Source organism: Crocuta crocuta, unplaced genomic scaffold (genome assembly GCF_008692635.1).
Source record: "Crocuta crocuta isolate KB4526 unplaced genomic scaffold, BGI_CrCroc_1.0 scaffold170, whole genome shotgun sequence".
In the NCBI taxonomy this organism is placed as follows: domain Eukaryota; kingdom Metazoa; phylum Chordata; class Mammalia; order Carnivora; family Hyaenidae; genus Crocuta; species Crocuta crocuta.
In genome coordinates, this window is record NW_027527853.1 from 6359751 (window position 1) to 6373098 (window position 13348).

Sequence of the window (13348 nt, forward strand, 5' to 3'; positions counted from 1 at the left end):
CCCTCCCCAACTTGTGTTCTCTCTCTCTCTCACTCAAAAATAAATAAACATTAAAAAATTTTTTTAATGGGGATAAAAGTTACCTACCTCATAGAGTTATGAGGGAATGTAGCATGCTTAGGATAGTGGCAAGCACATATTAAATACTTGATAGATTTACTAATATTAAGTCGAGTTGAGGGAAGGAAAAAAGCAGGGCTGGTGAACTGTACAATGGGAGTGTGCTGCCTCCACATACAACTGAATGATAATATTTGTGATTGGTTATCTTCAGAGAAAAGGAGTCCATGATGGGATGCATTATTTATAAATGTAACATTCTAATACTTCCTGGTGTGTTTGCTTGTTAAAAACAAATGAAAATAAAAGATATTTTCCTTATTTTCCCTGTATCGAGAAACAAAACTTATAAAAAAATTTAAAGGTTAGTTTCCACTTGTAACTTTTGTTGTTGAATGATCGGTAAATATGAATGATTTCTGTTTATATTTTGTTGCAGATTTTATAGTTTTTCTATCCTTTTGGTTCTGTTTCTTGTAGCCTTCCTGGTTAATTGTTTTTAGCAATGTTTACTTATAAAACAAAGAGGATGAATAAAATGCTGCAAATATAAATCAATGAGACATAGATAAATAAATTTTAATGAGACAATAAGTCTCAGTACTGAAGTTTGTTCACTTCACTGAACAAAGTCTGTGCAAATTCTGTTCCGCATGTCACATGTCATGTTTTCATGTGTTAAGCACTAGTGAACCTCTTGGTTTTTAAATATATGTCCCAATACTCTAAGGTGACATCCTAGAAGTCTCTCTGTGTTCTCCCTAATATTCCAGCAGCCACCACAGTACAGATGCTTTGTTGTACATTGCCATTAGGTACTAAAAACAACCACAGGGAAAATTATCATCATTTTATAGATGAAGATAACCAAGGCTTAGAAACTCGTTCAAAGTGATGTGCCAGCACATGGCAGAGCCAGAATTTGAAAATCAGATGTCTGATTTCAGACCACCAACTGCTTTCCTCACCCACAATCAATTGGGGAGACTGCAAAGCTAACCCTTGGCAAAGTGGCTAGGCTTGTTTGTTTCCTGCTGCTGTCCTTCCAGTCCCTCCCTCATTTTACTGTCCGTTTTACTGATCAGATGCAGGTGTGAAGGCTTACCTTAAAGAATCATCCAGTCTGGTGGCTCTCAAATATAGCCAGTCAAAAGGGTCACCTGGGACATTTATTTCTTTTTAAATTATGACTAAGTTTGTTTTAGCTGGAGCCCTGGAACATGCATTTTAACCATTCTACATGTAATTTTTGACAATCTGACAAGTTTGAGAACCATTTCAGATGCGTACGTCCCCACTCAAACACTTCTTCCAATTTTCCTGACTGGCAGTCATCTAATACTCCTATTGTCTTCTGACAGGAATTCACTAACATCTTGCCAGGAAGGTCATTTCATTGGTAATTAGCTGCAATGTGCACTTTTCTATAGAGTTTTCATTTACTGTCGTATATGGATTAGATCAAGTTCTTTGGACAGCTGTTTATACTCCCTAGGTATTGGCTTTGAGGTCAGATCCAGGCTAAAATCTTCTCTAAACCTTACCTTCCTCATGTGTAAAATGAGTATGTTGTTATCTGTCTTGAAGGGTTGTATCAGAAATTAAATGAAAAAAAAAACTGGCTGGAAAAATTCTTGAATGCCTTCAAACAGCCATTTCTTATAGTCCCTTGACCTTATCAGCTTTTTTTGAAATAGCCCCATGTCTGCAGGGCTCTAGTTAGAAGTGTGGATATATATATGTTAGAAGGCTCCCGGATATCCATTCCAGGATTGTCCGTGACAGAAATAGGTTGTCACTTTGACTTCTCATCAGCACACTTCTTTTTTTCACTTGTGGCTTTTTCTCTGGACAAAGAATATGGTACTTCTTATGGAGACAGATAAGCCTGCATTCCTGGAAATTCAGCTTTACTCCCTAAGTTATTGGAGTTTCCACTTGATAACTTGAACCCAGAGCAAAATAAATGCTCTGTAGGAAGACCTTAAAGGTAAAAGAAAAGACCTTCTTGAATTATACAGAGAGCAAAATGAAGAGCCAAAGAAAATATTCCATGTCTCTTTCTTATCCAATAGTAGATAGATAGTTGATGAGTGTTTAAAAGAAGAAAATTAGGTGGAGGTAGTAAGTGAGGGGGCGGGCAGTGGCAGTAAGCTAAGGAATGTTGAGTGCCTTTTGGCAAACACAGAATGAGAAAAATAAATATGCATAAATTCAACCTAATCCTCACAGGTAAGATCCCTTTTTACCAATGAGAATACGGTAGACCATTAAGAATAAGTAAGAGAAGGGGCGCCTGTGTGGCTCAGTCGGTTAAGCGTCCGACTTCAGCTCAGGTCGTGATCTCTCGGTTCGTGGGTTCGAGCCCCGCGTCGGGCTCTGTGCTGACGGCTCAGAGCCTGTTTCAGATTCTNACACCTAGGACTTTACAGAATGTGATTAAAAAAAAAAAATTATAATACACACATTCATGTTCTTTAAGAAATAGATTTGACTTAGTGTCCATTGTACTGTACATATTCCCCTGTCAAAACACCTGTCATTTTCTTATTTTAATTGGTTATGTCTCTCTCTTTCTACTAGTTACTTGCATATAGGGACTAGGTTGCAGCATTCATATCTGAGTCACCAGGGCCTAGTACAGGAGTTGGCCCTTGACTTGTGCATTAAAGGTTTGTAAAAATGGGGTGCCTGGGTGGCTCAGTTGGTTGAGTGTCCGTTTCTTGATTTCAGTTCAGGTCTTGATCACCTCGGTAGTGGGATGGGGCGGGCCCTGTGTTGGGCTCTGCGCTAAGCATGGAGCCTGATTGGGATTCTCCACCTCCCTCCCTCTCTGACCCCCCCCCCACCTCCCACTCATGCTCTCTCTCTCTCTCTCTCTCTCTAAAATAAAATAAAATAAAATAAAATGAACAGAGTGGTTCCATTTGGGGAAAAAAAAGGTTTGTAAAAATGGGATTTCTGTCTCTGGCATTTGAAAACATCTGTACCCTCCACCCTTTCCTCATCTCTGAGTTAAAAAGAAAAAAAGTGTAGTGTTGTAAGAGATACTAGAAATACTCTAAGCTCAGTCCTCACATTTGTATGAAGGAAGGAATTTGAGGCATAGGCTGGAAAGGTGGATCATGATGTACCCCAAAACCCCTAGTTGATAGTAGTTATTCTAGTATTCTTGCCTCCTGGTTCTCAGTTCAGGGCTCTTCTTAGCACCTGCCTATATACATACTGCATTCATTCAATAGCCCTCTGATTCTTCCTTTAGGCTCAGTGCTGAGGAAATGCCACTTTCCTTTCTGCCTCCCTAAATAGATAGATATACTTTCCAGAAACCAGAAGAAAAACAGCTTCCTAAGAGTTAAGACTTAAACTAGAAAATGGTCACTGAAATTGAGATTTTTACCTGGTGTATCCTTTTTTGCTCATCCTGACAGTCATTTATTCTGTTCATTGGAGATGGTAAATGATCATTTGCATGCTGGATCAACTGTTCAGGACCCTGAAAATAATCTCATTGCAGTAGTTTGATTTGGTGTGGTTGTTGAAGTGTGTGTTTGTTTCGCTTTTCTTAAAAGCAAGTTAAATCTATAATGTTAAGTTAGGCTATGAGTTGCGCTTCCTTTTAGCTCAGACTACTAAAAATAATTTGTACATGATGGTCTCCCATGGGCTTGAGTGAAATGTGGCGGAACAATGATTTTTTTTCTTCAGTTAGTATTAGCCCTCTGTTTTCAAAATGTTTTTGACTCTACCGTCATGAAAACACTACCTAAAGTTTTTTCAAATGAATGCATTTTAAAAGGTAATTTTAGTAGTACTTTGGACACATTTTAAATTTTAGAGAGTGTATCCAATGTATAGAACTTATCAGTAACAAATATTAAAAATACCTGATAAAATTACATCAAAATTACAGCCACCTTTTGATTTTTCAGAAAAGTGATTCTATTTGTAGTCTAAAAGTTCTTAATTGTGGACTTCCTCTAGATAAAAAATCCTCTATTCATTTGAATAGAATGTTTGACAGTGAAGGCTGAGGGCAAAGCCAATTCGCTGGACTGTCTGTTTGGAATTTACTTTTTTAGTTCATTTGAGAGAAAGTCTGAAGTAGTGGGACATATACATTAAAGAATATGGGGAGAGAGGATGCAGTTACAAAAACTTGTGTTAAACTTACACAGTGCTGAGGAATGCCAAATCGTCATTCTTAATGAAAAGAATGTGTGTTCTGGAACTTTTATTCATGTCATTAATCCATGACAGGAAGCAACTGATGTAGTATTAATTTTATGAAGTAATTTTATTTATTGTCTTGTTGTGTGTTTTTATTTTTAGGACCGGAGTAGGCCCTATGACACTTTTAACTTGCACTCGTTGGAGAACTCCTTAATGGATATGATAAGGACTGATCATGAGCCTCTGAAAGGTAAACACTACCCTCCCAGTGGCCCACCAATGAGTTTCGCTGATATAATGTGGAGGAATCATTTTGCAGGTTAGGAATATTCATATGTCCATTCCTTGCTTGGTGTTTTTAAAAAAATCAGCTTTTTAATAATTGTGATTTTTTTTTTTCATTTTTGTTTGTTTTTTTTCCCGTTTGTTTTTGTTTGCTTCTGTAAAGCACTGTGGAATGTATTTAAAGTTGTTTTTTATTTATTTTTTTAAAGCTGGGTTCAGCTACCTACAATAATCAAGGTTGATTGCTTTAATCATAATGTCTGGCAGAAGCATGTGTTGGGTAGCATGAGACCAGAACGCAAGTTTTCTGGGCTTTGTGCATTTGGACCCCTTAGCTGAACCTGGATAATTCATTTAAGTCAAAGTATACTGCAAGGAAATATGAGACTTAGTAAATCAATGTCCAAAGACTACTACAGAAAACTTAATAGAAAAGAGTTCCATTTTATTAAAATATAATCACTTTCCTAGTATAGCAAGTATCACGACACAGACTTAAGAGCAGTGGGTGATTCTCTGCACTGTGTTAAGACTAAAACAGAAGGAAAATTTCTTAAAGTGTGTAAATGTTTTGAGTTAAATATAAGGAAGTCCCAAGGTCGGCAGTATTAGGACTTGCTATTTTTAGAGCCCCTGTAAATTCAGGTTAGCAGTTGATGTCACATTCATAATTACAGTTATTTTTTTAATGTGTTATAGGACTTTTTAGGGCCCCTGTGATATTTCAAAATACCATAATGGAAATTTCCTGTGGAAATATCCACTATACTTGAGTTTAGAGCCAAAATATCTGAAAACTGAAGAGTTGGCCACAAGGATGCCCGTCTTTTAAGAGCCCTTATGTTCTCTGGAGCTGTGAAGAATTTGATCTCCTCTGGTTCTCTCCAGGCTTTTATATAGGGTGTGACTGACCATAACCACTTGATCATCATTTCCTCAAGCCACCTCAGAAATCCATTTCATCATTTTCTTGTCACACTCATGATTTTCTGCTGCTTTCCTCAATTTCCATGAAAAGAAAGTAGTTAACAGGCTATGAAGAAAAGGATTTTGAGAAAAGCTGTATTTTAAGGCCTTCAGAAGTAGAAAAAAATCTCTCATTTAATCATTGTTATATTTAGTCATCGTTACCACATCTCTCCTCAGTTGAAAGATTAGGTATATGATAATTTAAAGCCTATTTCACTTAGCAGTGAGAATGGTGTTAAAAAAAAAAAAAACCAACCCAATGATATTCACAGACTATTTTGTGTTTCTAGTGTCTTCTAAGGTTACATTTGTCTTCCTTTTCTACCATGAACAGCTGTAAGCCTCTCCTAATCATTCTAAAATATTCAGCCCTTGTTCTTCATGCATACCTGTTTTATCTTGGTCTGATTTCTCCCAGCAATAAAAAATTATGAAAGGATCTTACATTATAGTCTGTAAATAATTTTGTAGAATTTTGTGAATATTGTTTACATAGGAGCCATCGTGCCCTGTTGAGAGCAGCACTGGCAAAGTGTAAGGAGGGTACTTCACTGCAGGAGAATGTAAATATCTTATTCTAGTTTTGGTGGCCCCCTTTTTTAATGCATGTCCACTTCCCTCTGCATATATTTCTCTGCCACACTTGGAAATGTGAGGCTTCATCTGTGAAAGTCTTCTGTATTGTACTTTTAATAGGTCCTGATAAGTTGGAAGGCTCATAATATGTACTTTTTTTAATAGTCTCAGTATGCTTGCAACTTCTCTGTTCATTATACCACCCACCTTGATTTCCCGTGAATGGACTGCTTCCCATGGTCAATTACATCACCATGCCATTGTCCTCTGGTTAGTGTGTCAGGCTTCCTGCTTCCCTTTTCCAGCTGGGAGACTTTGGGATCTGACTTACGGCACCATGTATTTGATCGTTATTACTTCTAATAACATAATTATGATGCTAGCATTTTAAAGGAAAGATTTTAAAATAATTTTTGACTTTAAAAATGGAAAAAACTATAATAACAAAAACGTGGTGTGCCTGGGTGGCTCAGTCAGTTAAGCGTCGACTTCGGCTCGGGTCATGATCTCGTGGTTCATGGGTTTGAACCCCGCATTGGGTTCTGTGCTGGCAGCTCCGAACCTGGAACCTGTTTCAGATTCTGTGTCTCCCTCTCTCTCTGCCCCACCCCCCACTCATGCTCTCTCTCTGTCTGTCTCAAAAATAAATAAACTATAAAAAATTTTTTTTAAATAAAAAAAGTAACTGAAAAAATAAACATTGTGATAGTATATCCTTATTTTTCTATATCCATATGTTTGGATAGTTTCTAAATCCATATTTTTGTCTGCTCTTTTTAATTTATTAATAGGCCTTCACTTTGGACTCTTAGGTTGTTTCCAGCTTTTTCTCCGTCGTAGGTAATGCTGCCATGAATGAGTTCTTTTTTTTTAATTTTAAAAAATGTTTTATTTATTTGAGAGAGAGAGACAGCATGAGCAGGGGAGGGTCAGAGAGAGAGGGAGATACAAAATCTGAAACAGGCTCTAGGCTCTGAGCTGTCTGCACAGATCCCAATATGGGGCTCCAACCCATGAACCATGAGATCATGACCTGAGCTGAAGTCGGATGCCTAACCGACTGAGCCACCCAGGCCCCCTGCTATGAATGAGTTCTTGCACTTAGCTTTTCTTTAAGGTAAATTCATAGAGAAGATCTCTGGGTCAAAAGATATAAACATGTAAGTGAGTAGAGGTTTAAGAGAAAGGTAGTAGTCTAGGGGACTTACCATGTGGCTTCTCCATGAGTCTGTCCAGAAACACTTCCCTGTACTCCATCCTGGTTTTCCTCCTGCCTTTAATATCTTCTTCTCCCACTTGAACACAGGAACACTTTTTTGAGGGTCACAAAACTCAAGTTAAAGAATCATATTTAGGTTTTTTTGTATGCTTGTTTTGGTTTATTTTTTGGAGCTCAGTTTTCTTCTGGGGGAAAGAAAAAAAACTTTCTTACTCATTTTAAGAAATTCAGGTAGTATATAAAAAGACAAAAAGGAAAGTGAAAAAATAATCTGAGACTTGCTACCTAAAGTTAGTAAAGATTATTATTTTATCAACATTCTTCCAGGCATTTTATATTCTCTTTGTAGGAGATTAAATTTCAACCCAGCCTTTCTGACTTTGCAGTCATTCAAACCTGGATTTGAATCCTGGCTCTGCCTCTAGTTGGCTATTGATTTAGATAAATTAGTTAGCCTCTTCAAAGCCTTAGTTTCCTCATCATTGAAGCAAGTACCTACTGCATGGAGTGGCTATGAAGGTCAGATAAAGTTCTTAACACTAGAAACTATGATTTTTTTGCTGGCAGTGGTAGTGGTGTGCCTACTGCCTAGCCTAGATAATGAATTAAACCTTATATACCTACAGTATTTACTTCCTTCTAGTTAGACTGCAGCTCAGTGTTAAAAGCTTTTAAGTCCAAGTTGTCAAAATTTTTTATTTGCCATACATAGATAATTTGCCATAGTGATTATTGAAGGAGAGACATTTTGTCATTATCAAAAAACACCTAAAGGAGAAAGAAAAATAATCCTTTTAAGTTGTGTTGGCTTTCTGGGGCGCCTGGGTGGCTTAGTCGGTTAAGCATCCGACTTTCGCTTAGGTCATGATCTCGCGGTTCGTGGGTTCGAGCCCCGCGTCGGGCTCTGTGCTGACTGCCGGCTCAGAGCCTGGAGCCTGTTTCAATCTGTGACTCCCTCTCTCTCTGACCCTCCCCTGCTCACGCTGTCTCTCTCTGTCTCCTAGAAATAAATAAAACATTAAAAAAAAAATTAAAAAAAAAAAGTTGTGTTGCTTTCTAAAATTGTGTATCTAAAGAATGTACAGAAAATATGGTAACATAGGATATTGCATTCATGAAAAATAAGGTACTTCATGATGTATTTAAAGTGAACCTGATGAGGGGCGCCTGGGTGGTTTAATTGGTTAACCGTCTCACTTTGACTCAGGTCATGACCTCATGGTTTATGAGTTTGAGCCCCGCATCAGGCTCTGTGCTGACACCTCTGAGCCTGGAGCCTGTTTCAGATTCTGTGTCTCCCTTTCTCTCTGCCCCTCCCCCACTTGCACTCTGTCTCTGTCTGTCTTTTTCAAAAATTAACATTAAAAAAAAAAATAAAGTGAACCTGGTGAACTATATTCACAGTATATGCAATAAGAAATCCCCTTATTCAACTGTTCTCTTGATCTGGGGTTGGGGGGAAAGGGTAAGTGGGAGAAATAATAGCATGGGAAGTTCAGGAAGTAATAGGACTTCTGTTTTAGTAAACAGTTTTAACAGCTTTTCAGTCACATTTATACTTCTACTAGGTCAGCCTTTAAGATATTTGTAGAAAATTTTAAAAGGTCTCTACCTCTTCCCCCATGATAAAAATGTCAGGTAATGTAGAGGAAGAGTCAAATTGAGCTTTCTTCACAGCACCTGAGAAATATGTTTAGTAGTGTTGATCAGATCACAGCACCCTTGTTTAAATAAAAATTAGACTAATTTTTTTTTTTTGGCTTCTTAAAGATCTCCGACAGTCCTTGGTTATAACAGAATAACACTGAAATAATTATCTGTTGTCTCTTCCCATATTATATATGACTGTTCCCATTGTTCATTTTTTAAGAGTTTATTTTTATTTGAGAGAGAGACAGCGCCAAGTGGGGAAGGTGCAGAGAGAGGGGGAGAGAGAATCCCAAGTAGTCTCCACCCTGCTGGCTCAGAGCCCAACACAGGGCTCCAGTTCATGAAACTGAGATCATGACCTGAGCTGAAACCAAGAGTTGGACACTTAACTGACTGTGTCACCCAGGCGCCCCTCTTCTTGTTTGTTTGATAGAATGCCTCCAAGAGTTGAGAAGGAGAGCTTTGAGGAAGGGTGATGAACTAATGAAATCTGTCCCTTATTTCTTTTCTAAGTGCAGAAATCCTTGGGTTGGTAGAGATTTGAGTGAGGCCTAGGAGGGAGGAATTGTTTGTTCTCTACCCTCTTTTCAGTGGACCGAAGGGAAGGAAATCCAGAACTCTCCTTATGACTATGAGGATTGAGGGGATTTCTGGCATTGGGAGAGATAGGAGAAAAGATTCATGTCTGTACCCTTCTTTTTTTTGTTTTAAGTTTATTTAGAGAGATATTGAGAGAGTGCTTGCACAGGAAAGGGGCAGACAGAGGAAGAGAGAATCCCGAGCAGGCTCCCTGCTGACAGTGCAGATGTGGGACTCAAACTTATGAATTGTGAGATTATGACCTGAGGCAAAATCAAGACTCAGATGCTTAACCGACTGAGCCTCCGAGGCGCCTCTCTGTGTGCTTCCTATAGCTGTTACCCCCATTTGCTAATGATGAAAGTTTACCTAGCCTTTGGGGAACCCCCCTGAAGACCCAGGGTCATTAGGTTTGATTAATTACACCCTCCCTTAGGATTAACATTCAAAGAGTACAAAGTGATGAGAGGAGAAATAATACGGAAATACCAACCACAGTGCAGTGGTGACACTGTGAAACAAGACCCATCCCCTGGTGGGGGTAGCACAGTATAGCAGGTATCTTCACAGAGTCCCCTTTCTGTCATCCTATGTAGTCTCCCTCTTAACACAGAAGAGGAGGCCTGGCTGACTCCTTGGGGGTAGTACCTGATGAAACATTTTTAGTGCCTGATGAAACATTGCTATATATTTGAATTTTCTCTTTCCTCACTATTCATGGAACTGAAATTTGAAAAATGAAAAGAGCAGGTGTCAGTTGAGAACTGATATTGAAGGGTTTGCTTTTCAAATGTATACTGAATCTGAGGGAAAAAATAGCTATCTTCTGATAATAGTGCTTTAAAAAATGTAAATTGACAGAGGCTTGGAAGAAATAAATGCCACCCTTTTTAGTATTATGGAAGCATTTTTCTTTATTCATCACAAAAATTGGGCCCTTTTGTGGAATGTTGAGGTTCTCTTGTTTCAGAAAAAGTGCACCTTAATTACATTTAGTTTGTTCCAGAAAAATATGCTGTCTCTTTACTTACTTGCATTGTTGCTCCAGTTCTATTTTTATGCTACCTCTGGCCCATATCAGTTTGTCTTGTATAAAAGTTAGCAGAGTCCAGAAATTGTTTGGGACATAGATTCTAAGTTAGCAAGAAGTGATTATTCTGGTTCTATTCAAGAGGGGGGCAGTAAATACATTGAGTGATTTTTTTTTTTAAGTACCTCCCATTAATTTACCCAGTGGTCTTTCTTACATAGCAGTGTAATCACCTGAGAGTTTTAAAAGAAAATTCTAGAAATTCTGGTATTAACTGTTCTAGAGTACAGCCTGAAATGAGGAAACCTAGACACAAAGGAATGAATAACATGCCAAAAATTATCCACTACTGGTATGAAAAGAAACTAGGATTTGACCTCAGTTCTAAGCTCACAGCTTTTGCTTCTCAATTCTTTGGAACGTAGTTAGAATAATACTTTAATGCCAAACTTCTATCATTTTTCTTTAAAAGGGCTTTAAAACACCATTTTATTATATTCTTGCATAACATTGCATCTTGTGGATACTTTTCCTGAAGGAATGTATCTTCAATTTTATAGAGAAAATTGGTGGAAGATACAACCCAGCAGAATATGCATTTTTTTTATAACATTTTCTAGAACACAGCACTTACGGTCTATTATGTAAAAGTCTCTGAAGGGCTTGACTTTTTAGAGCAAATGTGGGTGATTAAAGAAAGGCACAGTAGTTGTTCCATATCTCATAACATATTGCAGAAGTAAAGAGGTGACTTTCATAATTATGAATTCATAAAAATTCCAATTTTATTTGGTGCATATAAAAGTATGGATTGGTTGGACTCTAAAATTTTGAATAACAGAGGTCTTTTTTTATAACTAGCTTCTTAAATACGAATGTGACTGGAGCTTATGAAACTGATTTTTGCAGTCTGGATAAACCTGTGTAACCCTATTCTGCAACCTTTCCCCCCATCCCCTGTTACCCCCATTTATCAGTCCCTGTGCAGTGGGGAAAGTGGGGCAGTCTCAGATTTCCACAGCATCATTTAACTCAGTAAAGCCAAGTATGCCTTTCAGTTTTCGAAACCTTATATTTTACACTATACTTAAAAGATAGCTGGCTGACAAGAACAATTTAAAAATAGCAGACCATGGACAGGTGACAAAATGTCACGCTGGCAGCACCAGACTGCATTAACAAAAATCACCAGATGTCACACACTTGATTCTATTTTCACAGCTGATTAAACAGCAGTATTTGTTGGATAAAAGAAGAAAAAAATAAATGGCCTCATCTGAATCTGGAATCAGTTTTTTTTTTGCTGTTATATATTTCTGTCTTTTCCAAAATCTCATAATAACCGTAAAATTTAAGATGCAAAATATATTAAGAAAAAAATAAAACATAATTCTAATTTTAGAAAAGAACTTTTACACATATACACCTCTTAAACTGGAAGGCTATAAATCAAAATGTTGGCTGAGCTTGTCTTTAATTGGTGATCTTAGTTTTTGCATTTTTCTGTATTATCTAATTTTTCACCAGTGAAAATATATTGGGTTTTATAATCTAAACATTAATTTTTGAAGAGGTAAAGAAAATAGCTTAAAGAAGCCATAAGTTGTTTTGCTACAAAGAATTTGCATTTAGTTGGGAGACAATTAGATTGCATTTAAATAATTGATTCTGATGGGTCTGGTGTGACAGAGTTTCTTATAAAATCTTTTGTGGATGTTTTGATCCAGAGATCCGCTGAAGTCAGGAGGCCAGCAGAATTAGGGAAGATACCAGGAAAGGCAAAAAGTTTTCTGCTTTTCAGCAAACTGATACCTTCATGTATAAAACGTTGCTTAAGGCTTTTTTTTTCTCTGCATCTTTGTTTAGAAAGATTGAATTGGAAGTAATCAGTGTGGGCTAGAGGAGGGTAATTGGAAAACTACTGAGCTTCCTTTCAGTTTCATCTTTTCAAACTGAAGAGTCCTAAGATCTTATAGAAAGGGTCCAAAAAGGACCCAACTTCTGGGAACTACAGAAAGGAGCACCCCTTTAAGTGTGGGAACACCAGTAGTCCAAGAAACATATAAAAACTATTATTTGATGTAGTGCTTGTAAACCACATACTTTTTTTCCCCCCCATAGCATTGGAAATAAAATAAGTTGAATGAGAATCAACTAAATTTGGGCTTGCTTGATTTTCTTGATAACGCTTTATTATTCTAGGGAACACCCTGAGCTTTTTAGGAACCACACCCATGTCCGAATATTCCTTGGTCAGAGATTGAAAAGACCCTCTCTATTTGCCTTTTCCTTATGTTTTGTTGGGCAGTGATTTCAAACTCTTGTTGGGTTTTCAGGCTTATTTTCCAATGAGTATTACTGTTAAATTTGAGTATCTTGGAATACAATGAGTAAATCACTTCTAGTTCTTATAGAGGTTAGTATCTGGTGGTAATGAATCCAAATCAGGTCTTGATTATCAAAAAATAATGGAGAGAAGGGGCGCCTGGGTGGCTCAGTTGGTTAAACATCCGACTTCAGCTCAGGTCATGATCTCACGGTTTGTGGGTTTGAGCCCCGCGTCGCGCTCTGTGCTGACAGCTAGCTCAGAGCCTGGAGCCTGTTTCAGATTCTGTGTCTCCCTCTCTCTCTGACCCTTCCCTGCTCATACTGCCTCTCTCTCTCTCTCTCAGAAATAAATAAAACATAAAAAAAAAAAAAAATGGAGAGAATACTGATGCAGCTAACTAAAACCAGAATGTAAACTCTACTGAGTCATTCTTCTCATGACAAATTTTTGTATTATAGGTTCTGCTCAAGGTGTTGTA

The 13348-nt window shown here is 37.6% G+C and overlaps 1 protein-coding gene across 1 annotated transcript in view; it reads left to right on the top strand.

Moving 5' to 3' along the window:
* Positions 1-13348, top strand: part of CPEB3 (cytoplasmic polyadenylation element binding protein 3) — a 160671-nt gene that overhangs the window by 35066 nt on the left and 112257 nt on the right. Inside the window, 1 exon segment of the mRNA XM_077779871.1 lies at positions 4393-4552. Coding sequence (XP_077635997.1) covers positions 4393-4552 — 160 coding nt within the window.